At 55.6% G+C, this 26,081-nt stretch overlaps 1 protein-coding gene across 1 annotated transcript; it reads left to right on the top strand.

The window, feature by feature from the left end:
* Nucleotides 1-15,351: 15,351 nt before the first annotated feature.
* On the top strand, nucleotides 15,352-17,105 carry PTF1A (pancreas associated transcription factor 1a). The gene is made up of 2 exons (XM_038755649.1): nucleotides 15,352-16,085; nucleotides 16,802-17,105. The coding sequence occupies exons 1-2, from the start codon at nucleotides 15,380-15,382 to the stop codon at nucleotides 17,005-17,007; spliced, it is 912 nt and encodes a 303-aa protein (XP_038611577.1). The 5' UTR covers nucleotides 15,352-15,379; the 3' UTR covers nucleotides 17,008-17,105.
* The last annotated feature ends 8,976 nt before the right edge of the window (nucleotides 17,106-26,081 follow it).

Raw genomic sequence — 26,081 nt, 5'->3', positions numbered from 1 at the left:
TCGTGACCGGATACGATCAGGTCCCCCAAATCCAAAAATCACTTTAAGCACTATGTAAATAGCACTGACTGATTGAATGGAGGTTCCCATTTCTGTAAACCGATTCTAACTGACCTTTCAAAGTGGTCAAAGAGAAGCAGCGTGGCTCAGTGGAAAGAGCCCGGGCTTTGGAGTCAGAGGTCATGGGTTCAAATCCCGGCTCCGCCACTTGTCAGCTGGGTGCCTTTGGGCAAGTCTTCACTTCTCTGGGCCTCAGTTCCCTCATCTGGAAAATGGGGTTAAGACTGTGAGCCCCCGGTGGGACAACCTGATCACCTTGAATCTCCCCAGCGCTTAGAACAGTGCTTTGCACATAGTAAGTGCTTAACAAATACCATCATCATTATTATTATTATTTTTGGATTTTGGGGACCTGATTGTATCCGGTCACGCCTGGCTGAACGAGCCCTCGATTCCAGGGCACAGGGGTGTTGTTCCGGGCCAGACTCCCCTCCCTGCACCTCAAGTGATAGCCAGGCTGCGCCCAACTTTCCCTGTGGGCGGATCCCTCCTTCCTCCTGCCTGGAATTCCCTCCCCCTTCTTATCTGACAGACCTCCACTCACCCCTCTTAAAAGCTCTATAAATATCATGTCTCCTCCAAGAAACCTTCCTTGACTAATCTCTTCTCTCCCCACCCTTTTTTCCCTCCCTCGGGCTTCCGAGCAGGGGTCTGGACCCCCTAAGCACTCATTCCAACACCAACGTACTTATGTACGTACCTGAATGTTCCGTTCCTTCCCCTCCTGGTAATTTCTTAAAATGTCTATTCAACTTTTCTTTTTTTGGTATTTGTTAAGCTCTTGGAAGAGAGGACTGGACTTATGTGCTGGGGTAGATACAAGCTAATCAGGTAGGACACTGTCCATGGCCCACATGCAGTCAATCCCCATTTTACAGAAGAGGTAACTGAGGCACAGAAGTTAGTGACTTGTGCTTAATAAACACCATAAACTTTTTTAAAAAGTATGTGAAGGAGTGAGTGTTCTAGCGTGGATGTGTATGAGGGTTTGCGTCGAGGTGCCGAGTATGTGCGTGGGTTGGCAGGGGTGAGAAGCAGCATGGTGTAGTGGGTAGAACACGGGCCTGGGAATCAGAAGGTAGTGGGTTCTAATCCCTTTTTCGCCACGTGTCTGCTGTGTGACCTTGGACAAGTCACTTCACTTTTCTGGGCCCCAGTGACCTCATCCGTAAAATGGAGATTTGCTGAGTATGTGCATGGGTTGGCAGGGGTGAGAAGCAGCATGGTGAAGTGGGTAGAACACGGGCCTGGGAATCAGAAGGTCATGGGTTCTAATCCCTTTTTCGTCACGTGTCTGCCGTGTGACCTTGGACAAGTCACTTCACTTTTCTGGGCCTCACTTTTCACCCGTAAAATGGGGATTAAGATTGTGAGCTCCATGTGGGAGGTGGATCGGGTCCAACCCGATGATCTTATACCTCCCCCAGGGCTTAGTACAGTGCCTGGCACAAAATCTCCAGTGGCTACCAATCAATCTGCGCATCAGGCAGGAACTCCTCACCCTGGGCTTCAAGGCTGTCCATCCCCTCGCCCCCTCCTACCTCACCTCCCTTCTCTCCTTCTCCAGCCCACCCCGCACCCTCCGCTCCTCTGCCACTAATCTCCTCACCGTACCTCGGCCCACGTCCTCCCCCGGGCCTGGAATGCCCTCCCTCTGCCCCTCCGCCAAGCTAGCTCTCTTCCTCCCTTCAAGGCCCTGCTGAGAGCTCACCTCCTCCAGGAGGCCTTCCCAGACTGAGCCCCTTCCTTCCTCTCCCCCTCGTCCCCCTCTCCACCCCCCATCTTACCTCCTTCCCTTCCCCACAGCACCTGTATATATGTATATATGGTTGTACATATTTATTACTCTATTTATTTATTTATTTTACTTGTACATATCTATTCTATTTATTTTATTTTGTTAGTATGTTTGGTTTTGTTCTCTGTCTCCCCCCTTTTAGACTGTGAGCCTACTGTTGGGTAGGGACCGTCTCTATATGTTGCCAACTTGGACTTCCCAAGCGCTTAGTACAGTGCTCTGCACACAGTAAGCGCTCAATAAATACGATTGATGATGATGATGTTGATGACCATCCCGGCCAGGCCCCGGGGCAGCGCCGCCGTGCTCCGCGCGGCCACCAGAGGGCGCCAGAGACCGCTCAGCCCCAGAAGGGGAACCCAAAGGCCTGCGGACATTCATTCATTCATTCATTCATTCATTCATTCATTCATCCGCTTGGATCTATTGGGCGTTCACTATGTGCGGAGTACTGTACTAGCCGCCTGGCCGGGCGCATTCCTTGGGATCAGCCCAGGGGAGGCCGAGCGGCCCCCGGCGCCTGTGAGCCCACTGTTGGGTAGGGACTGTCTCTATATGTTGCCAACTTGTACTTCCCAAGCGCTTAGTACAGTGCTCTGCACACAGTAAGCGCTCAATAAATACGATTGATTGATTGATTGATTGAACCGGCCTGGCTCCAGCTTCCTCCGCCCCGCACAGAGAAGCAGCGTGGCTCGGTGGAAAGAGCACGGGCTTTGGAGTCAGAGGTCATGGGTTCGAATCCCGACTCCGCCACATGTCTGCTGTGTGACCTTGGGCAAGTCACTTAACTTCTCTGAGCCTCAGTTACCTCGTCTGTAAAATGGGGGTTAAGACTGTGAGCCCCACGTGGGACAACCTGATCACTTTGTAACCCCCCAAGCGCTTAGAACAGTGCTTTGCACGTAGTAAGCGCTTAACAAATACCAACATTATTATTATTATTACCTTCGCCCGCTGCTTCCCCCACCGCGGCAGCGGGGAGCACAACGTGCTTGTTCGCCCTAATAATAATGATATAATAATGATAGCATTTATCAAGCGCTTACTATGTGCAAAGCACTGTTCTAAGCGCTGGGGAGGTTACAAGGTGATCAGGTTGTCCCACGGGGGGCTCACAGTCTTAATCCCCATTTTACAGATGGGGAACTGAGGCACAGAGAAGCGAAGTGACTTGCCCAAAGTCACACAGCTGACAATTGGCAGAGCCGGGATTTGATGGCATTTATCAAGCACTTACTATGTGCAAAGCACTGTTCAAAGCGCTGGGGAGGTTACAAGGTGAGCAGGTTGTCCCACGGGGGGCTCACCGTCTTCATCCCCGTTTTACAGATGAGGAACTGAGGCACAGAGAAGTGAAGTGACTTGCCCAAAGTCACACAGCTGACAATTGGCAGAGTCGGGATTTGAACCCATGACCTCTGACTCCAAAGCCCGGGCTCTTTCCACTGAGCCATGCTGCTTCTCCCTAGTGGGCGCCGGCCAGGGAGCGGGCAGGCAGGCAGCCCGCCCTTTAAGGGCCAGTGGAGACGTGGCCGTTTACCCATGTTGGAGCACGGGCAGAGAAGCAGCGTGGCTCAGTGGAAAAGAGCCCGGGCTTTGGAGTCAGAGGTCATGGGTTCAAATCCCGGCTCCGCCAATTGTCAGCTGTGTGACTTTGGATAAGTCGCTTAACTTCTCTGTGCCTCAGTTACCTCATCTGTAAAAATGGGGATGAAGACTGTGAGCCCCCTGTGGGACAACCTGCTCAACTTGTAACCTCCTCAGCGCTTAGAACAGTGCTTTGCACATAGTAAGTGCTTAATAAATGCCATTATTATTATTATTATTATTATTATTTAATCCCTCCTTCATGGATAAGGAAACGGAGGCGTAGAGAAGTTTTAGGCGGCTTCCCCAAGGTCACAGAGCAGGGAAATGGTGGATCTGGAATTAGAACCCAAGTCTCCTAACTCCCAGTGCTTAGAAGAGTGCTTGGCACATAGTGAGTGATTAACAAATACCACAATTATCATTATTGTCATTACTATTATTAAATTCCACAATCATTAGTGGCCTTACCAACAAACACCAGTTATTATTAACATATACCGCGATTTTAAATATTAATAAATACAACTGATACTATTAACAAATTCCACGATTATTAACAGATGCCATAATCGCTACTGTTATTATTATCATCATGATTGTTGTTATTCTCAGGGAATACCAAAATTATTATTATTGTTGTTACTGTCATTTCTTCAAAGAGACACCCCACCCCCAGGATGAGGGCCGGGCGAATCCCTGGAGTTGTAGACTGGCCTAGCCCTACCCAGCCTCCTGGGGCTTTGGTGGACACTGTCAGTCAGTCGTATTTATTGAACGCTTACTGTGTGTCGAGCCCTGTACGAAGCGCTGGAGAGAGTACCCTAGAACAATACAACAGACACGTTCCAAGCCCACAACAAGCTTCCAGTCTAGAGGGGGAAAAGCTGGGGCTGGTCCAGGATTCAGCGAGCAGTGCCTACCTTCCTGCTCGTCACCAGTTCTAGGGCAGCTAAATCCTGCCGCCGTCCTAGACTGGAAGCTCGTTGTGGGCAGGCAAAGTGTCTACCAGCGCTGTTCTATTGATTGGACTCTCCCAAGTGCTCAGTACAGTGCTCTGTACGCAGTAAGCAGCAGGGCTCAGTGGAAAGAACATGGGCTTTGGAGTCAGAGGTCAATCAATCAATCATTTATTGAGCGCTTACTGTGTGCAGAGCACTGTACTAAGCACTTGGTAAGTACAAGTTGGCAACATATAGAGACGGTCCCTACCCAACAGTGGGCTCACAGTCTAGAAGGGGGAGACAGACAACAAAACCAAACATATTAACAAAATAAAATAGACTAGATATGTACAAGTAAAATAAACAAATAAATAGAGTAGTAAATATGTACAAACATATATACATGTATATATATATGTATATATATATATATATAGATAGATAGATTACCTTGTAACCTCCCCAGCGCATAGAACAGTGCTTTGCCCATAGTAAGCGCTTAACAAATACCATCATTATTAATATTATAACATGGAGAGACGGTCCCTACCCAACAACGGGCTCGCAGTCTAGAAGGGGGGGGGGACAGACAACAGAACAAAACATGGAGACAGATGAGGGAGCTGAGGCCCAGAGAAGTGAAGTGACTTGCCCAAAGTCACACAGCTGACAATGGGCGGAGTCGTGATTTGAACCCATTACCTGTGACCCCCGGGCTCTTTCCATTAAGCCACGGTGGGTTCAAATCCCGGCACCGCCAGTTGTCAGCAGTGTGACTCTGGGCAAGTCACTTAACTTCTCTGTGCCTCAATTACCTCATCTGTAAAATGGGGATGAAGACTGTGAGCCCCCCGGGGGACAACCTGATCACCTTGTAACTTCCCCAGCGCTTAGAATAGTGCTTTGCACATAGTAAGCGCTTAATAAATGCCATTATTATTAGTAGTAGTAAGCGCTCAATTTAATTTGAGGAACGCCCCGTTTATCCTCAATTCAATTTCATTCAATTTGACTGAATGATTTCCCGAGATCGTTGTGGGCAGGGAAGGTACATTGGACTGTCTGCTCACAATAAGCGCTCTATCAATGCGATTGATTGATTGATTGATTGATTGATGGCCTCGGACTCCGGCTTCACCTGTTTCGGCGGGGAGAGAAGCCCATCAGCTGGGTGCTCTTTCACCAGGCGGCCAGCAGGGGGCGGGGGCAGTAGTCATTCATTCATTCATTCATTCATTCAATCGTATTTATTGAGCGCTTACTGTGTGCAAAGCACTGTACTAAGCGCTTGGGAAGTACAAGTTGGCAACATATAGAGACGGCCCCTAGCCGACAGCGGGCTCACAGTCTAGAACGGGGAGACAGATAACAGAACAAAACATATTAACAAAATAAAATAAATAGAATAGTAAATATGTACAAGTAAAATAGTCATAAATATTCAGTCATTCATTCAATCGTATTTATTGAGCGCTTATTGTGTGCAGAGCACTGTACTAAGCGCTTGGGAAGTACAAGTTGGCAACATATGGTCCCTACCCAACAGCGGGCTCACAGTCTAGAAGGGGGAGACAGACAACAAAACATATTAACAAAATAAAATAAATGGAATAAATATGTACAAATAAAATAGAGTAATAAATATGTACAAACATACATAGATATATGCAGGTGCTGTGGGGAGGGGAAGGAGGTAAGGCGGGGGAGGGGAAGAAGGGGGATCGGTCTGGGAAGGCCAAAGTGGCTGGACTATTGAAGCACTGGAAAGGTAAAGGCCCGGGAGGCCTCCCGGGGAAGAGGGAGTGGTAGGAGACAACTTTATTTAGGATTTGAGGAACGCCCCTTTTATCCTCTAGACTGTAAGCTTGTCTCTAGACTGTAATTTTGTTGTGGGCAGGGAACGTGTCTCCCAACTCAGTTGTATTATACTCTTTCAAGCGCTTAGTACAGTGCTCTTAACACAGTAAGTCCTCAATAAATGTCATTGACTGATCCCATCCAGGCAGCCGGGGGAGAGCCTCTCTGGGCTAGCGGGGCTTAAGGCTGAGGTGTGATGTCCTGGGAGACGCAGGACAAAGGCGGCCGCTTCTCTGGGCCTTGGGACGCGGAGGATACTGAGGCAGAGTCTCTCGCTGCTGCGGTCCTGAGGGTCAAAGGGAAGTGGAGAGTCAGGTCCAGGCAGCCCAGGGCCTTCGCCCCATCCTTGAACCACTGACCAGATGGACAGTGGCCCTGGAAGGGGGAATCTTTTAGACTGTGAGCCCACCTTTTAGACTGTGAGCCCACTGCTGGGTAGGGACCGTCTCTAGATGTTGCCAATTTGTACTTCCCAAGCGCTTAGTGCAGTGCTCTGCACATAGTAAGCGCTCAATAAATACGATTGATGATTGATGATGATGAATCACCACGGCTGAGCTGGGGCCTGGTAGCGGCTGGCCCGGAGGGGGCCGGCCTGGACACAACCTGTCCGGGCTGCACAGGGGCGATGCCTTAGGAGGAGGCAGCTGTCACGCCAACTCACTGAATGAATGAATGAATGAATGAATGAACGAACTCATTCCCTAGCCCTGCTCTCTAGGATGAGCTGCCAGAGCGCTCCCTCTCCCCCGACTGGGGAAAGCAGGGAGAGCCCACCCCAAGGCTAAAGGGAGAGGAATCACCACAGGTGTCCTGCCAGGTTGGCCTGGTGGGAGGGGGGCAGGGGTCACCGGTGACCTCCACTCTGCGGCCCCGCTCCCGGACTGCTGCTCTAAACATCCCTGCCCTCAGCCCTTTTCTGGGGATTTGGGGAGCAGAGATAGGCAGGTTCTGGTGGAGCCGGGGTGGGCAGAGCAGGGGTGGGCAGAGGAGGGCCGGGCCCATCGCCTCCCCTTCAGCACCACGGCCAGAGCCCCGCGCCGCCCGGGATCCCCGTTGCCACCGCCTCCCCAAACCGCCCCTGCCCCCTGCCCCTTCCCTGACCTGACCTGATAACAAGAATAATAATAAAAATAATAATAATAATAATAATAATGGTATTTGTTAAGCGCTTACTATGTGCGAAGCACTGTTCTGATCTGATGATAGTAATAACGTTGGTATTGGTTAAGCGCTTATTATGTGCCAAGCACTGTTCTAAGCGCTGGGGGGGATACAGGGTAATCGAGGTTGTCCCACGTGGGGCGCACAGTTTTAATCCCCATTTTGCAGATGAGGTAACTGAGGCCTAGAGAAGTTAAGTGACTTCCTAAAGTCACACAGCTGCCAAAGTGGCGGAGCCGGGGGGATTAGAACCCATGACCTCTGACTCCCAAGCCCGGGCTCTTGATCGGACCTGATCTGGACAAAGCGACCCTGAGGCCTGAGGACCCGGCGGGGGGGGGGGGGGGGGGGAGCCCTGTCGCGCGTGGATTCCCCCCCGTCCCGCTCTGAGCGCCCCCAACTCAGCCACGCACCCGCGCTCACATCATCATTATCATCATCAATCGTATTTATTGAGCGCTTACTGTGTGCAGAGCACTGTACTAAGCGCTTGGGAAGTACAAGTTGGCAACATATAGAGACAGTCCCTACCCAACAGTGGGCTCACAGTCTAAAAGGGGGAGACAGAGAACAAAACCAAACATACTAACAAAATAAAATAAATACACTCACACACTCCCAGCCGGGGCAACCCAGGCGCTCCCGGCCCCCAGGAGGGCCCGGAGCCGCCCACCTCCCCCCCGGGAGCCCCCAGCTTTTGGATTCAGAGGTCATAGGTTCAAATCCCGCTCCGCCAATTAGCTGTGTCACTTTGGGCAAGTCACTTAACTTCTCTGTGCCTCAGTTCCCTCATCTGTATAGTGCGGATGAAGACTGTGAGCCCCACGTGGGACAACCTGATCACCTTGTATCCCCCCAGCGCTTAGAACGGTGCTTTGCACATAGTAAGCGTTTAACACATACCATCATTATTATTATTATAATTCTTACTATAATCGGGACTGTATTTACCATGCGCCAAGCCCTGGGCTGGGCCCTCGGGTACATGCAAGATCGTCGGGTCGGACAGAGTCTCTAAGGGGATGGGAGGACGGGTATTTAACCCCCGAAGACGTTGAAAAGACCTAAGGTCACTGCCACTTTTCTGCCGTGTGTCTTTGGGTAAGCCACTTCCACTTCTCTGGGCCTCAGTTACCTCGTCGGTAAAATGGGGATCGAGACTGTGAGCCCCTCGTGGGACGGGGACCGCGTCCCGCTCGATTTGCTTGTGTCCACCCCAGCGCTTAGTAATAATGATGGCATTTGTTGAGCACTGTTCTAAGCGCGGTGCCTGGCGCATAGTGAGAGCTTAGCGAATACCACAATTATTATTACTAAGTGCGGGGGGGAGGAATTAGAACCCAGGTCCTGGAACTCTTCCCACTAAGCCAGGCTGTTTCGCAGTTGTCTTGTCCCTCCCCTCTCCTTCCCTTTCCTCACCCCGTCGTGGTTCTTCATTCCGTCCTAATGAAGGCCCCGGATTCCTGGTCTCGGAGCCTTCCCGAGGGCCTTGAACTGGGGGTGGGGGTGGGAGGGGAGGGAGACGGATCCCCCCGCCCCTCCCTGCGGCTTTGGAGGGGGAGGCCTTCGCCTTCTCAGCCCTCCGAGACGCCTCAAAATCCAACCCCGCCTTTCAGGACCCGTCTCGCAATCCCGGAGGGGGTTGGTGTCTGTGTGTGTCTGTGTGTGTTGGGGTGGGGTGACTTGCGCCTCCTCCTCCCCCCCCGCCCAGGCCCAGCAATAAATACATTTTTTATAAAAGAGACAGAAGAGGGGGCGGGAGGGGGGCGAGCCAGCAGATACCTGTTCCCGTTCGGCAGCCCGTGGCAATCGGCGGGAGTGACCATATAATTTGATTTGCCAGGCAATCTGCAGAGCGACCGCCCGTCATTTATAATGTTCATTGAGCGTTTTGCTGAATTGTGTCCGTCCTGAAAGCCGGGCCCCGGCGGCCGCGCACAAGTGGCGAGATTCCCATGGAGCGGCCCAGCCTGCAGCTTGCGCGCAGACGGGAGCCGCCCCGCTCCAAGCCGGGACCGGACCGGGACCGGACCGGAGGGCAGCGGACGGCACCGGGCAGCCCTCCGGGCCTCCATCACCGGGTTGAGGGCTCTGTCCGTCGGTCCGGCTGGCCGGGGGTCGGAGACACACACAAACACACACACACACACACACAGACACACACACGCGCGCTCACGCCGGGGGTCGGGCGCCCGTTGGGGGGGAAGGGCCTGGTTGCCGTCCAGATGCCGAAATTGTATTTTGGGGGCTCTGGGCCCCCCGCCCGCCCGCGCGCACAAGTGTCGGGATTCCCATGGAGGCGGCGGGCAGGGCAGCCTGCAGAGCGGCCCCGGCCCGGCGGGCACACGGGGATCTGTCGGCGCGGTGACCCGGGCGGGCTCCCCGTGAAAGGGCCTGCAAGCCGCCCTCAGGTACCAGCTCCGGCCCTGCCCGCCGGGGGGCCGGGGGTCAATCAATCAATCAATCAATCAATCAATCAATCAAACGTATTTATTGAGCGCTTACTCTGTGCAGAGCACTGTACTAAGCGCTTGGGAAGTACAAGCTGGCAACATATAGAGACAGTCCCCACCCAACAGTGGGCTCACAGTCTAGAAGGGGGTCGGGGACCCGGGGCCACCCGCCCTTCTGCAGGTGCCGCGGGACGAGCCCCGGTCCAGGATCCAGCCCCCCCTCCCCCCCAGCCCAGCAGTTCTTCATTTCCTCTTTTCTGCCCTTTCGGGGAAGCCGGCTGGGGCCCAGCCTTCCCCCCGGCCAACGGCCTCGGATTCGTGGGCCGCCACCGGGCTCTGCCCTACCCATCAATCAATCAATCAATCGTATTTACTGAGCGCTTACTGTGTGCAGAGCACTGTACTAAGCTCTTGGGAAGTACAAGTTGGCAACATCTAGAGACAGCCCCTACCCAACAGTGGGCTCACAGTCACCTGGCCAGGGCCTTGTGGGCATTGGAGGGAGGGGAAGGAGAAGAGAAAGAAGCATGGCCCCACGGAGAGAGCCCGAGTACGGGAGGCGGGGGCCCTGGGTTCTAATCCCGGCTCTGCCACTTGTCCGCCGTGTGGCCTTGGGGAAGTCACTTCACTTCTCTGGGCGTCAGTAACCTCATCTGTAAAATAGGGATTAAGATCGTGAGCGCCCCCCCCCCCCCCCCCCCCCCCCCCCGTGGGACGTGGACTGTGTCCGACCTGATTATCTTGTATCTACCCCGGTGCTTGGTACAGTTCCTGGCACAGAGTACCCGCTTAACAAATAGCAATGAAAGAAGGAGCCCAGCTCCCACAAGCACACCTGCTGCTACCTTCGCCATCCATTCCTGATCCCCCTTGGGGTCAGCCCCACCGCACTGGGTGACACCACAGTGCAAGAAATACGGCCAAGGGCCCTGTTTTAACAGGCAGCATCGGGGCTCTAACTGTTCCCTTGGGGGCCTGAAAAAGTTCATCCCCTTCGACGCCCATGTGTCCATGTACCCGGCTTTATGTCCCCAAAGCGGTCCAGGGAAAGAGTGGAGAAAGTTTGCTCTCATGGAGGGGGAGTGGGGAGGTGGGGAGGGGGACCGTTGGCCAAACCCATTGTTCCGAGGGTTTGGGAAGAGAGGAGGACTAACCGTTAACAATGAAACTGGTCAAATTGGGCTCCTCTTTCTACCTTTGGGGAGCCCAATCAATCCATCCGTCAATCAGTCGTTTTTATTGAGCACTTCCTGTGTGCAGAGCACTGTTCTAAGCGCTTGGGAGAGTACACCACTCCCAACAGTATCACAGACACATTCCCGGCCCACGGGGAGACACCAAACCTTTCCTGGTACCATTCTGCAGAACTCTGGGGCTTGGAGAATTCAGGATGCACTAACCTAATCCCCTTCCCAAATGCCCAAGGGGAGATTTGAAGCCAACGTTTCCTAAATCCCGTGCAGGCACTAGAGATTATATCCTGGAGATGCAGGAGGTGGAAAGGATCAAGGCCATTGGCCGGTCGCATCAGGATGTGGGGAACAGGAAGAGGTCACCTCACAGGAGAACTGATTCTACTCTTCAGTTTTACTTTGAGGCATTCCTGGGAGTCTTGGAGACTGCCCTTCATAGTCAGTCAGTCAATCAGTCAATCAATCAAGGGTATTTATTGAGCACTTAATGTGGGCAGAGCACTCTACTAAGCACTTGGGAGAGCAGAATACAACAGGAACAATCCCTGCCCTCGAGGACCTTAATGACAAAGGAAGAATGATGACTGAAATGGAAAAAACACAGATTTTCATTTCCTCCCGGAATTATTCTGCAGATTATGACATCCCAGCCAAAGGACGTGAAAAGTTTTTATCCTGAATTTAAGTTTTTCCTTGGCTTGTACTGTGGGGAGGAAAAAAAAAAGCTGCACGTATTTTAGTCATTTGCCACCTCCTGTATTTAGCAGCCACTTTTCATTACATCAGATCTCAAATATCTCAGAGACAGAAGGCCGATGATTCTTTCTGACACCTTCTATGCTGTATCAAGCCATCCATCAGTCCATCCTTCAATCGTACTTATTGAGCACTTACTAACTACATGCACAGTACTAAGGGCTTTGGAGACAGAATTGGCAGACACGTTTCTTGCTCACTAAGAGCTTACAGTCTGGGTGGGGAGGCAGGGGGAGATAGGCATTAATACAAATAAATAATTTATAAGTTAAAGCTGTAGGTACCAAAATAGCCAAAGAGCTAAGCGGGTGACTCTGCTCAAGAATGGATGGGTACTACATTCCCACTTCTCCCTCTGGAAAGTTAAAGGTTCAGATGGTTTGGACATTGCCCGAGTAGCTCCCAAATACGGTCTTGTGGTCTACCGTCACCTTGAACCTCATCAGACTCCCAAGCAGGGGATCAATTCCACCATGTGATGCTTGGTGTGCTGCTCGGGGGAGAGAAGACCCGCAAAAGAGATGGTTTTTCTGGTGCATAAATTCTGAAGGGAGCCTTCCAAGCCAAGAATCTGTTTCAAGATTCTTGAAAGGAAAAATCTCTCCTGAGACCCTGCTTGGCACCAGATTTCGGTCCGGTTTAAATTTAAGAAAGGCCAGTCTAAGCAGCCTTCTCTGTCAGAACGGTTTCCCAAGGAGTCGAAGGAGTGGGGTGCTCAGGGGTGGAACGGCTTGCTATAGGAGCCCTGTCTCCTATAGTAATAACCGTGGCCTTTACACGGTCTAGAGGGGCACACTTGTCATGCACCAGGCAGGGATTGTTTCTACCAACTCTGTTGTAGTGTGCTCTCCCAAATGCAGAGTATAGTGCTCTACCCACATTGAGAGCTCGAGAAGTACCCTTGATTGATCGATTGACTATCAAGGGCAGTCTCCAAGGCTCCCAGGAACGCCCCAAAGCAAAGCTGAAGAGTACCTGATCACCTTGTAGCCTCCCCAGCGCTTAGAACAGTGCTTCACACATAGTAAGCGCTTAACAAATGCCATCATCATCATCATCATCATCATCATAAATAAATGCCCTCCCTCCGCACACCTGCCAAGCTAGCTCTCTTCCTCCCTTCAAAGCCCTACTGAGAGCTCCCCTCCTCTAGGAGGCCTTCCCACACTGGGTCCCCTCCTTCCTCCCTCCCTCCTCTCCCTCCCCATCCCCCCGCCTTACCTCCTTCCCCTCCCCACAGCACCTGTATATATGTATATAGGTACGGATTTATTACTCTGTATTTTACTTGTACATATTTATTCTATTTTATTTTGTTAATATGTTTTGCTTTGTACTCTGTCTCCCCCTTCTAGACTGTGAGCCCGCTGTTGGGTAGAGACCGTCTCTATATGTTGTACTTATATGTTGTATTATTGAGCTCTGCACACAGTAAGCGCTCAATAAATACGATGGAATGAATGAATGAATGAATGAATGAATGAATGAATGAATGAATGGCCCAAGGTCACTCAGTAGGCCAGTGGGAGAGCCGGGATTACAAGCGGGTCCCTCCGCGCCCCGGGGCAGGCCCACCCGGGCTGTTCCCGCTGCGGCTTAGTGTTTCCCTGCGGAGCCCACTGTTGGGTAGGGACTGTCTCTATATGTTGCCAACTTGTACTTCCCAAGCGCTTAGTACAGTGCTCTGCACACAGTAAGCGCTCAATAAATACGATTGATTGATTGATGGATGGGAGGGTGAGGAAAGGGTCCTCACTGTGCCAGGCCGGGCGCGGATCCCCCACTTAAGGGGGCTGAAGCCTCCCAACCCGGACACCAGGGCCTCGAGACCTCTCCGCGCCAGGCCTCCCCAGACAAGGGACCTTCTGTTTGCACATATTTATTACTCTATTTATTTATTTATTTTACTTGTACATATCTATTCTATTTATTTTATTTTGTTAGTATGTTCGGTTTTGTTCTCTATCTCCCCCTTTTAGACTGTGAGCCCACTGTTGGGTAGGGACCGTCTCTATATGTTACCAACTCGTACTTCCCAAGCGCTTAGTCCAGTGCTCTGCACACAGTAAGCGCACAATCAATACGATTGATTGATTAAGGGGGCTGAAGCCTCCCCAACCCGGACATCAGGGCCCCGATACCTCTCCGCGCCAGGCCTCCCCAGACGAGGGACCTTCAAGCTTCGTTCGCGGGGCCGGTCCCGGGGGTCGGGGCACTTCCGAAATCAGAACGGGCCTTAGGGGGCCGCCCCATCCCGGGGCACGTCCTGGGCGAGTGGAGGGTGCGGATCCGGCCCGGCCCTGCCAGCCCCAGGCGAGGGTGAGAGGTGGGGCGCGCAGGCTCTCCCCCAAGCCCACCGCCCGTTTTAGACTGTGAGCCCACTGTTGGGTAGGGACCGTCTCTCTATGTTGCCAACTTGTACTTCCCAAGCGCTTAGTCCAGTGCTCTGCACACAGTAAGCGCTCAATAAATACGATTGATTGATTTTGTTTTGTTTTCCGTCTCCCCCTTCTAGACTGTGAGCCCACTGTTGGGTAGGGACCGTCTCTCTATGTTGCCAGTTTGTACTGTCCCAAGCGCTTAGTCCAGTGCTCTGCACACAGTAAGCGCTCAATAAATACGATTGATTGATTGATTTTGTTTTGTTGTCTGTCTCCCCCTTCTAGACTGTGAGCCCACTGTTGGGTAGGGACTGTCTCTATATGTTGCCAACTTGTGCTTCCCAAGGTCCAGTGCTCTGCACCCAGTAAGCGCTCAATAAATACGATTGATTGATTGATTTTGTTTTCTGTCTCCCCCTTCTAGACTGTGAGCCCACTGTTGGGTAGGGGCCGTCTCTCTATGTTGCCAACTTGTGCTTCCCAAGCGCTTAGTCCAGTGCTCTGCACCCAGTAAGCGCTCAGTAAATACGATTGATTGATTGATTTTGTTTTCTGTGTCCCCCTTCTAGACTGTGAGCCCACTGTTGGGTAGGGGCCGTCTCTCTATGTTGCCAACTTGTGCTTCCCAAGGTCCAGTGCTCTGCACCCAGTAAGCGCTCAGTAAATACGATTGATTGATTGATTTTGTTTTCTGTCTCCCCCTTCTAGACTGTGAGCCCACTGTTGGGTAGGGGCCGTCTCTCTATGTTGCCAACTTGTGCTTCCCAAGGTCCAGTGCTCTGCACCCAGTAAGCGCTCAATCAATACGGTTGAGTGATTGATTGATTGAAGGGAGGGGCGTGTCCCCCAGCAGGTGTCCCAGCAGGGCCGCGCGCAAGGTGCAATAGGCGCCTAATAGGCGCCGGCCCCGCCCCTCCCGCGGTCCCCGGGAGGTTGGCCGGGGCGGGGCGGGGCGGCGGGATTGGCTGGGGCGGCGGGGCCCCGGCACGCGCCCGGGGATGTCCCTATAAGAGCCCTCGCGTGCCGGGACGCCGCGCCAGCCCCGCCGTCGTCGCCTCCGCCGCCGCCTTTCCCTCCCCTCCCTTCCCCTCCCGGGCGCACGCGGCCCGCACGGGGAGCCCGGGCCAGCCGGGGCCCGGCCGGGGGGCGGGGGGCCAGACCCTCCCCGCCCCGCCCCGCCGGGATGGACGCGATGCTCCTGGACCACTTCCCCGGCGGGCTGGACGCCTTCCCGTCGCCCTACTTCGACGACGACGACTTCTTCACCGACCAATCGTCCTCCCGGGACCCGCTGGAGGACGGCGACGAGCTGCTCCTGCTGCCGGGGGCCGAGGCGGCCCTGCTGTACCACCGCGGGCCCCACGACGGCAAGCGCCTCCCGTCCAACCCCGCGCCCGGCGGCCCCGACGGCGCGGCCTGCGGAGCGACCCCCTGCCTCGGCGGGGGCGCCTTCCCCCGCCCCCCCGGGGCCTCTCCGCCGCGGCCGCCGCCCCCACCACCCACCTCGGGCCCCGGGGGTCCGTCCCCCGGCGGCGGGCCCGGGGCCCCGGGGGCTCCGCGGCGGCGGCGGCGGGGCCGGTCCGAGGCGGAGCTGCAGCAGCTGCGGCAGGCGGCCAACGTGCGGGAGCGGCGGCGCATGCAGTCCATCAACGACGCCTTCGAGGGGCTGCGCTCGCACATCCCCACGCTGCCCTACGAGAAGCGGCTGTCCAAGGTGGACACGCTGCGCCTCGCCATCGGCTACATCAACTTCCTCAGCGAGCTGGTCCGCGCCGACCTGCCCCTGCGCGGCAAGGGGGGCGCGACGGGGGCCGGGGCCGCCGGGGGCCCGGGCGCCGACGGCGCCGGGGGACAGGCCCGGAAGGTCATCATCTGCCACCGGGCCACCCGTAAGTCACCAACGGCCCCACCGGGGACCGGGGACCCGCGGGGGAAGGGCACCGGGGGTGGGGTGGGGACCAGGACCAGGAGAGAGGCCCACACTGGGTCTGACAAACACACGCGGGGGGCACACACCAGTTGGGAAACTCAACGGGTGGGCCTGCAAAAACCCACCCTCAGGACCTCGAACAACAGGCCCAGCCACCCGCACTGACCCACCCAAGGGTCAGCAGGCCGAGGCCCCCACACATGCACACAACTGCAAGCGCGCACACGGCGGAGCTCCCTTGCCCGGGGCGGCGCGGCTGTGCAGTCCCGGGAAAAGGCGAGCCCTTGCTGTTCGGGCCACTGCCCCCGACGGAAGGGAGGCCGGTAGAAGGCGCGGACTTTCAGCGCGGGTCCTTCCTTCATTCAATCGTATTGGGCGCTCGCTGTGTGCAGAGCACTGTGGTAAGCTCTCGGAAAGTACAATTAGGCAACAGGTAGAGACAGTCCCTACCCCGCAACGGGCTCACGGTCTAGTAACCCTTCCGCGCCCAAAGACTCACTTGCGTGGCTCGAGGTAGGACTGGTGGGGAGAGGAGACCCCCCCCCTTCCCTCCCCTCCCTCCCTCAGAAGAAGCGGGGCCGGGAGGCGTGGGGACAGTCTCTCACCGTGTCTCTGTGTGTCTCTGCGTCTCTCCTACCCACACACCGCCTCTGCCCCTCCCTCCGTCCCCGCCAGGCTCCGCTTCTCCCAGCGACCCCGACTACGGGCTCCCGCCCCTGGCCGGTCACTCCCTTTCCTGGACGGACGAAAAGCAACTCAAGGAACAAAACATCATCCGCACGGCCAAAGTGTGGACTCCCGAGGACCCCAGGAAAGTCAACTGCAAACCCCCCTCGCTCAACAACATCGAGAACGAGCCGCCCCTGCCCTGCGCGACTTGAGAACGGTGGGGCGGGGCCGGACCCCTCGGTCCTCGGCTTGCGGGTGTGGGGCCAGTGTGAGTTGCGGATGTGTGTGTGTGTGTGTGTGTGTGTGAGAGAGAGAGAGAGAGAGAGAGGAGAGTCAATGCGTGTGTGGACATAGCTCTATTATAAATGTAATTTAAGAAACAAATTTTTCTAAAGGCAATCAACCGTTTGTTATTTATCTATTTATTGCCCAGTAGACTGGATGAGCTCGAATGGTCTTTTGTGAAATGCAAAATTTTTATCTAATTTATCTTGATTTTGTTTTAAGAAAAACCGACAAAATATGCAATAGTGCCTAATCCCTTAGCGCCTTTCGGGAATGCGCTCCTGCGAGGGGGCGGGGGGGGGGGGGGAGTGAATAATCTGCCCTGAACCCGGACTGTTACTTATTACCAGAAGACGGACTGGCCCTGCGCATGGTCAATAAATCCTGATTCACCCCTTCGACGCTGTCATCCGTCTGGGGTAGGAGACGGAGGAAGTTGGGGCGTGGGGGGGTAGAAAAGAAAAAAGTGGCGGGACGTTGGGTGGGAGGGAGGGAACAGGGCAGGGGGCTGCAAGGACCAAGCGGCCCGGCCCCTCTATTTCGAAAACTCTACAGGGACAGTCCCAAACGCGCCACATTAGAAGGGGAAGACGGGGGTTCTGCGTGGGGGGAGGGAAGCGATAAAGACAGCTCGTCGAAGTTAAAATTTCCCCTCTCCTCTCCTTCGCCTCCATGGAGGAGAGAGAGAGAGAGAGTGTGTGTGTATGTGTGTGTGTGTGTGTGTGTGTTGAGGGGGTCCCCTGCCGACCCCCGGTTTCTCCCCGTCCAACGCCGGCTCCGAGACGCGTCGGGCCCAAAGGTAAAAGACGATGCCCCGCAACCTGGAAGGGGAAGGGGAGAGGGAGGAAAAGAGGGAAGAAGGGAAGGGAGAGAGGGAGAAATGGGGGGGAAGGAGGGAGTGAAGAAGGTAAGGAGGGAGGGAGAGAAGGAGAGAGAAAGGAAGAGAGACGGCGGGAGAGAAGGGAGGAGGAAAGAAGAGGAATGGAGGAAGGGAAGGAGGGTGACAGGGCGGCCCTGGCAGGGTGGCCCGAGGCCTGATTGGAGGCGTCTGGGCACGGGAGGTGGCGGCCAGATAGACAAGGTATAATTGCTAATCCCCAAGTAGCCACTTTGTCCGCGCCCTGGCCAACTGGGAGCAATTAGTCGACGGCGCGGCCAATGGCTCTATCCCAGGTAGCGGCACATGGAGCCTCTTTAGCGCCGGCCGCGCTCAGCACAGTGCCAGAGCCCCCTCAGGCCGCCCCCGGCCAGGGGGGCTCCGAGGGTCCGCCCCGTACAATGCCCGAGTCCCCTCAGGCCGGGAGGGACGGAGGGAGACGAAGGAAGGAGAGAAGGGAGAGTGATAGAGAGAGAAATGAATAAGGACACATGGGCAGAATTCGAGAGAGGGGCTTTAAAGGGATAGGGGCAGAGAGACATGGAGACGAATATTAATATTCCCGATTAATACTTGTCTACCAATAATTGATGAGGAGGAGGTTCTAACAGGGCCGAACCAGAGACCCAGGCCAGAGGAGCAGGAGGGCTCCCCGCAGACAGAGCCCCGAGGGGGGGAGATGGGCAGGGAGACTTCCACTAATTCGATTTCTCCCCGTATTAGGTCCTCATTAAGCCCCGAAAGCCGTTCTCGTCCAAGGGTCTCCACTAGGCATGTAATCGCATTACTCTGATTAGAAAGTCAAATACCGGCCCGGCTCCGACTCCGCTGGGAGCCCGGGCAGCGCCGTACCGTGTCCTTGAGCGGTGGAGGCCCACCGGAGGCCCGGAGCGGGTGGCGGTGATCCCGGGGTCTCCGGGGTCTCCGGGGTCCCCGGGGTCCCAGGCCGGGGCGGGGGGAGAGGGAGGAACGCCTGTTTTACTTGTATTGCCGTCTGTCTCCGTAAACCCGTTGTGGGCAGGGATGGTCCCTCTCAATTGCTGTATTGCACCTTCCAAGCGGTTGGTACAGTGCTCTGCACACAGTAGGCGCTCAATAAATACAATTGCATGAATGAATGAACTTCCTGGGGGGTGGAGTCGGGAATGCCCCTGGGCACTTTTCCGGGGATGCATCCGGGGCCGGCCAGGCTCGGGTAGCAGTAGGTAAAACACGGGCCTGAGAGTCAGAGGACCTGGGTTCTAATCCCGACTCTGCTACATGTCTGCTGTGTGACCTTGGGCAACACACATAACCTCTCTGTGCCTCAGTTCTTCATCTGTACAATGGGAATTCAAATCCTGTGCTCCCTGCTACTTGGGCTTTGAGCCCCACGTGGGGCAGAGACTGGATGCGAATTGATGCTCTTGTATGAACCCCAGCGTTTTGTACAGTGCCTGGCACATAGTAAGCGCTTAACAATAATAATAATTATTATTATTATTATTACTGTCCCTGCCAGGACGAGCATAGGGGCAATCCGAGAGGAGAGGGGCCTCAGCCCCCGACCCCCCAACACACACACACACACACACACACACACACACTGTGGTTTCAAAGCGAGAAAAACCATTTTCCAGCGGTCTCGAGGCCCGTTGGAACCCTCTGCCGCGGGCACCGCTCTAGCACCAGGAGAGTTGGGGTGAGGGCCCCCCCTCGGCGTGCCCACCCACCCATCAGGGGAGATGCCGAGGGGCAACCCTCTGTGGGAGGAATATTTTTGTGTCTCTCCCTCTGGGAGCCTCCGCCCCAAGGACCGGCCCGTGGAGATGGCGGGTCGGCGGATTAAAGGAGGTGTTTTTTTTTTAAAAAAATAGCATTCGTTAAAAGTTTCCCGTGTGCCAAGCACTGTACTAAGCGCTGGGGTAGATAAAAGCTAATCGGGTTGGACACAGTCCAGGTCTCACATGGGGCTCCCAGACTTAAGCCCCATTTTACCGATGAGGCCCAGAGCAGTGAAGTGACTTGTCCAAGGTCACACAAGCAGACAGGTGGTGGGGGCAGGACTAGAACCCAGGTCCTTCCGGCTCCCAGTGCCCTATCCACTAGGCAGTATGTGTGGGAGCCGCCTGGTCTGGAGCCTCGCCCCGCCCTGAGATTTGTGATAAAAGGAAGCGGGAGGAAGTCCCCCCAAGAGGCTCTTGGTAGGTTTGAATGCCCGCGCCCCCCACCTGCCTCCATTAAACTTGGAAGGAGGGTGAGGGAAGCGCCTCCTCCTCCCTCCTCCTCCACCTCCATCGGCAGCCTCCCTCTTCCTCCCTTCAAGGCCCTACTGAGAGCTCACCTCCTCCAGGAGGCCTTCCCAGACTGAGCCCCTTCCTTCCTCTCCCCCTCGTCGCCCTCTCCATCCCCCCCATCTGACCTCCTTCCCTTCCCCACAGCACCTGTATATATGTATATACATATTTATTACTCTATTTATTTATTTATTTTACTTGTACATATCTATTCTATTTACTTTATTTTGTTAATATGTTTGGTTTTGTTCTCTGTCTCCCCCTTTTAGACGGTGAGCCCGCTGTTGGGTAGGGACTGTCTCTATGCGTTGCCAACTTGTACTTCCCAAGCGCTTAGTCCAGTGCTCCGCACACAGTAAGCGCTCAATAAATACGATTGATGACGAGGATGACCCTCGGGGCAGGGGCTTGTGTGCAAAGCGCCCAGAAGGAGGGGGGTGTTGGGTCGGCCTCGCCCACCCCCGGCTTCCCTCCCGAGCCAGAGAACGCGTGAGAGGGTTTGGGGCGGGGGGCAGTCGGGCGACGGGGTGCCCCCCCACCCCACCCCAGGCTGGCAGAGGCCCCCCCGGGCACTGTGAAATCGGCGACCCGGAGTTCCCAGGGCCCCTCGCCTGCCAGGCCCGGGATTAACGTCCCGCCCTGGCGAGGGTGTGCAACCCCTGCCTTCGGCGCACTCGTCCCATTTCCATGAATGGGCCTCCGCCGTGGCACCGCGGACCAGCTGCGAAGTGGAACAAACACCAGTTGAGTGCGTCTCCCCCCACCTCGCCTTCTTCCTCTCCCCCCCCCTTCTCTCTCTCTCTCTCTCTCTCTCTCTGTCTCCTCTGTCTCTCTCCCTGTCTCTCCCTCCCTCCCCGTCCCCGTCTCTCCAAAGCCTCCTTTGGCCCGGGAGAATGGTCCTAAAGAACCCCGCCCCTCGGACGGCGGTTTCGAGACCTGGAATCGCTCGGAGGGAGCGATTCCCACGACGGGCTGTGAGGTCTGGCCAACAGGTGCTCGATTTGGCCGAGGGAGATGGGGAGAGCCAGGGACGGACAGCTCGGCTGCCAGATAAAGCAGACCGCCCCAGCTCCTCTTTGCTTTACATGCCGTGGAAGCCGCGGACAATCGCAATGATATCTTTATTGCTAGGTTCATGTCCTGGGCTATAACATATCAATCCCTGTCGTGGTGCTCTAGGATGCACCTGGTATTTCAAACTTGTTCTTTTTTGTGCTTCTGGGTCCTGGACTGCAGCTGCTTAAAACAAGCAAAGAGAGAGGCTCTTACAATGTCTCCAAGACGTGTTGGCATGGTTTGCTTGTCTTTAATGTACCATTAACTATTGTCTTTACACAATATGGGAACTGTAAAGCATGACATGTGTTATAATAAAACACATTTTCAATGATACACTTGGACTCGAAGCTGGGATGCAAACAAACAGGCCCAAATCTTGTTTTGTCTCCCTGGCTGAGCCTACTGGCAATTAAACTTAAGACCACCGGCCCCGCCCCCGCCCCCCCGCCCCCCCCCCCACCCCGATCGGCCAATTAAATTTTATGTCTCCTAATTTTTCACATAGAAAAAAAAAAGTCTCCGAGCCGGCCCCTACAGACATCGATTTTCCCGCTATCACCTGGCGTTCGGACCTTCTTTCCATTTATCAAGAAGGAAAACGTCAGGCGTTACATAAAGTGACTCTGTTCCCATAAGGCTCTCACCACCGCGGGCCATTGTTTTCCCTCGTTAATAACTCATTACCAGGATTTAACAAATCGGGCATTACATATGTTTTGTGTCCCCATATTTTGATCCGTCCGATTAAGCAGATGTTACGATTGAAAATTGAAAAGTCCGAGGCTCCTCTCGTCCGAGAACGAGGGCGGCCTCAAACAACGACCTCACAATGAGATTCAGAAGATCTTCAGAAAAACATTTACCCCCAATAAACGGGCTCCAACCCGCTCCGTGGCCACCATTGTGCGCGGGGGGGAGGGGGGATAATTAGGTTTAATAGGAAGAGGTCCGCGGGGTTTTCAATGCCAGCATCACAGGTGCGGGCTGGCACGATGAATGATCCCCCTGATTTTTGCCAAGCTCAAGGGCCCTTCTCTCGGACTTTCAAGCGCACGGGAAATATTGTCATTTCTTTGAATCGGCAGCGTTGGTTCCAGGCGGAACAAAGGCGGGGGCGGGCGGGGCCGGAGCGCGTCGCGGAGGCCGCGCGCAAGGGCCTGCCCCTCGGCCGCCGCACAAAGGCCGCTCCGGCCCGGGCCCCGCCGTCGTCGTCGCCGCCCCCCCGGCCCCGGGACGGGCCCCGGGACCCCCCCCACCGCCGCCGCCCCCCGGCCCGGCCCGGCCCGGCCCCGCGGGGGACCCCGGACTCCCCTCCCGCGGCCCTCCGGCGGCGCGGAGGGGCGCGGAGCGGGGCGGAGCGGCTTGGGCTTTGGGGCCCAGGGGCGCACGGTCCCCGGGCTCGCCAACCTCCGGGCCCGGGCCGTCCGCGGGTGGGGCCGCGGGGTCCGGCGGGGGTCCGGCCGGGGGCCGTCCGGCGGCGGGGCCCGGGGGTCTTTGGGGTCGCGGGGCCCTCCCGGGCCGCGCCCCCGCCGCCCCCTCCGCCGGCTTTGCGCACGGAGCTCTCCAAGGCGGCGCGGGGAGGCGCGGGGGCCTCTCCTCTCCTCTCCTCTCCAACCCGGGGCTCCGTGCCCCGCCCGCCTCCTCCACGCCCTCCCGGACCCTCCCCGCTGGCTTATTTATTATTTATTTCACTTGTACATATCTATTCTATCTATTTTATTTTGTTGGTACGTTTGGTTTTGTTCCCCGGCTCCCCCTTGTTAGACTGTGAGCCCGCTGTTGGGTAGGGGCTGTCTCTCTATGTTGCCAACTTGGACTTCCCAAGCGCTTAGGACAGTGCTCTGCACAGAGTAAGCGCTCAGTAAATACGATTGATTGATGGATTGATTGCGCCCCCAACGCACACCCACACCCCTCCGCAGACACACAAACACACACACACTCCGGTCCGCGCGTGGCGAGCCCCTCTCCGGGACCGGAGGGGGTTCCCTGGCCGGGCCTGTTTTTGAGGCTCCCCTCCCGCTGCCCTCGGTGGGGGAGGTTCGTGGGCTTACACCCGGGACCTGGGGGCGAGGGGTCTCCCCAACTCCCGCTCCTGAAATCGCCGCGTTTTGGGGGGCCCCAAACCTTTGCTCCTCTTTCCTTAGGGGCAGCCGGACACCGCGGCCAGGGCGCCTCGGCTTGGGCAGCCCTGATCACACACACACACACACACACACACACACACACACACACACACACACACACACACACACACACACACACACACACGTGTGCCAGGTCCTCACAGTGCCAGGGCCGGATCGAGATCCAGGCCCAGGCCCAGCCCTGGCCTTTGAGGGGATGAGGGTGTCCGTGTGAGCCCGTTGTTGGGTAGGGACCGTCTCTATATGTTGCCAACTTGTACTTCCCAAGCACTTAGTACAGTGCTCTGCACACAGTAAGTGCTCAATAGATACGATTGAATGAATGAGGCTGGGCCGTTGGGCGCGGGCCTGCTCCCTCCGGGGCCGGACAGGGCCGAGGGGAGTCGGGGACCCGGGAAGGGAAGGGGGGAAAGGGGGGACCCGTCCCCCTCGGGGCGCCGGGAGGTGCTGGTCACCGTCGCATTTCTAGACTGTGAGCCCACTGTTGGGTAGGGACCGTCTCTATATGTTGCCACCTTGGACTTCCCAAGCGCTTAGCACAGTGCTCAGCACACAGCGCTCAGTAAATACGATTGATTGATTGATTCACCACAAACGCGACGCGGGCGACAGCCCCGCTCTTTATCACGCGACTCCGGGGGCGTCGAGTGGCACTTGAGGGTGGACCAGGCGGGGGACGTCTCGGCGCAATTATTCGCAACTTTCTCATACTTTTAAAAGCATCCTCGAAGCCCCTTTGAGATCCGCTCAATAGGTCCCCCACCCCGGGCTTCCTCCTCCCCAACGTGCCCGTTTCCAGCGCTCGCTTTCATCAAGGGCTTGAATTGTGTTGTCAAAGTTGGGAAAGGGGGTGGGTGGGGGCTTGGAAAGTCTTGGAAATCGGTAGGTTTTGCAGGTGTAGGATGGGATCACAGCGTGCTCTCCCCAGCGGCCAGAGGACGGAGGCAGGGCCAGCTGCCTGTTTGCAGAGGATTTGGAAGACGCCACCCCACCCCACCCCCCCAGGACCAAACACAGCGATAGTGACCTTTCCGCGGGGGGACCGGGGCCGGGCCTTTGACTGAATTAGCCATAAAGCCGTCTTGCTAGAACTTTTCTCGCCCCCCGCGCCCCCGCCCCGAAAGCAAAGAAATACCGCGCCTAATAGAGCCGTGCGGCTCACAGCTTGTTCGTGCCTGACAAGAAATATGATGGCGGCGCGGGACGCCGGGGTCCTAATAATAATAATAATAATAGCATTTGTTAAGCGCTTACTATGTCCTAAGCAATGGGGGGGATACAAGGGGATCAGGATGGCCCACATGGGGCTCACAGTCTTCATCCCCATTTTACAGATGAGGTAACAGGCCCGGAGAAGTTAAGTAACTTGCCCAAAGTCACACAGCAGACACCCTTTGTGAGTTCTTATGGACAGGTTCCTTTTTCTCCTCCTCCTCCTCCTCCTCTTCCTTCTTCTTGTTCTTCGTGCGGACACGCTGGCTTCCCGAGAAGTTTCCTTTCCATCCGTGGGGGAGCCGGGATTAGAACCCACGACTTCTGGCCCTTTCCACTGAGCCACGCTGCTTTTTCCATCACTGACAGTCAGGGAGGGTTGATAGGTGATCACCAAGCGCGGAGCCCCCTTCCCAAGGTCAAGTGGAAGATTCTTGTTTGCCGTTTAACTGGGGTTTGTTAAAAGATAAATAAATAAACCAACCCGGAACAATGCCGGCCTGTTCCCCGTCCTCGGCTCCCTAGAGCGACCAGAAACCGGGTTGGCCGGGTTTTCCTAGGCTGTGCCGGCCGAGCCACGGGCAGGAGCAGGAGTGGGGGTGAAGGTCGACCCTTTCCGAGGCGCCGGAGACGGACGTGGGCGTGCTGTCGGCGGGGGGATTCGTCCAGCAATCCATCAATCAATCAATCGTATTTATTGAGCGCTTACTGTGTGCAGAGCACTGTACTAAGCGCTTGGGAAGTTGGCGTACAGGGCTGTGTGTACGCTCTGGGCGTGTGTGTGCGCATGGGTGGGTGCGGGAGCACGTGTGGAGGGATGTGTGGATGCACGTGGGTGCAGAGCTGAGGAATCCTCTTCCAAATCCCGCAGGGATCAGGAATTTTGCAGCGGGCCGGAGCCACTCCCGGCTCCCGGCTCCGCCGGGCAGGACCGGCCAACCCATTCGTCTCGCCGGCCCCCAACCTGTGGCTTTCCGACTCCAACCAGCGCTAACCCTTTGTGAGTTTTTATGGCCAGGTTCCTTTTTCTTCTTCTCCTCCTCCTCCTTTTCCTCTTCCTCCTCCTCCTCCCCTTCCTTCTTCTTGTTCTTCGTGCGGACGCGCCGGCTTCCCGAGAAGCTTCCTTTCCATCCGTGATGATTGATATTTTTTATTCAGCCAACTTTTATTTACCTTGCAAAAATGTTGGGGACCCATGTGATAAATTAGATATGCAAATTTCTTTGAATGGTGTGGTAAGTGTGTCTAGCTGGAGCTGAATGAGGCCATGCAAGTCGGTCTGTGCGCACTCCGGACCCCAGGGAGCTGATCAAAGCACCTATTCTCTCCCGTCCACAGTATTCTCCTCCGAACTATTTCGATACAATATGTTTCCATGATGCACTTAATGTGGTAGGGACACAGAACTCATTACAACCTAGCTAGGTCTG

Source organism: Tachyglossus aculeatus, chromosome 13 (genome assembly GCF_015852505.1).
Source record: "Tachyglossus aculeatus isolate mTacAcu1 chromosome 13, mTacAcu1.pri, whole genome shotgun sequence".
In the NCBI taxonomy this organism is placed as follows: domain Eukaryota; kingdom Metazoa; phylum Chordata; class Mammalia; order Monotremata; family Tachyglossidae; genus Tachyglossus; species Tachyglossus aculeatus.
This window is presented reverse-complemented; position numbering and strand designations above follow the sequence as displayed.

Excerpts from the sequence above, each read along its gene's own strand:
- PTF1A (XM_038755649.1), top strand. The coding sequence starts at position 15,380 with ATGGACGCGATGCTCCTGGACCACTTCCCCGGCGGGCTGGACGCCTTC. Across the intron at positions 16,086-16,801 it reads CATCTGCCACCGGGCCACCC|GCTCCGCTTCTCCCAGCGAC; the intron begins GTAAGTCACCAA and ends CGTCCCCGCCAG.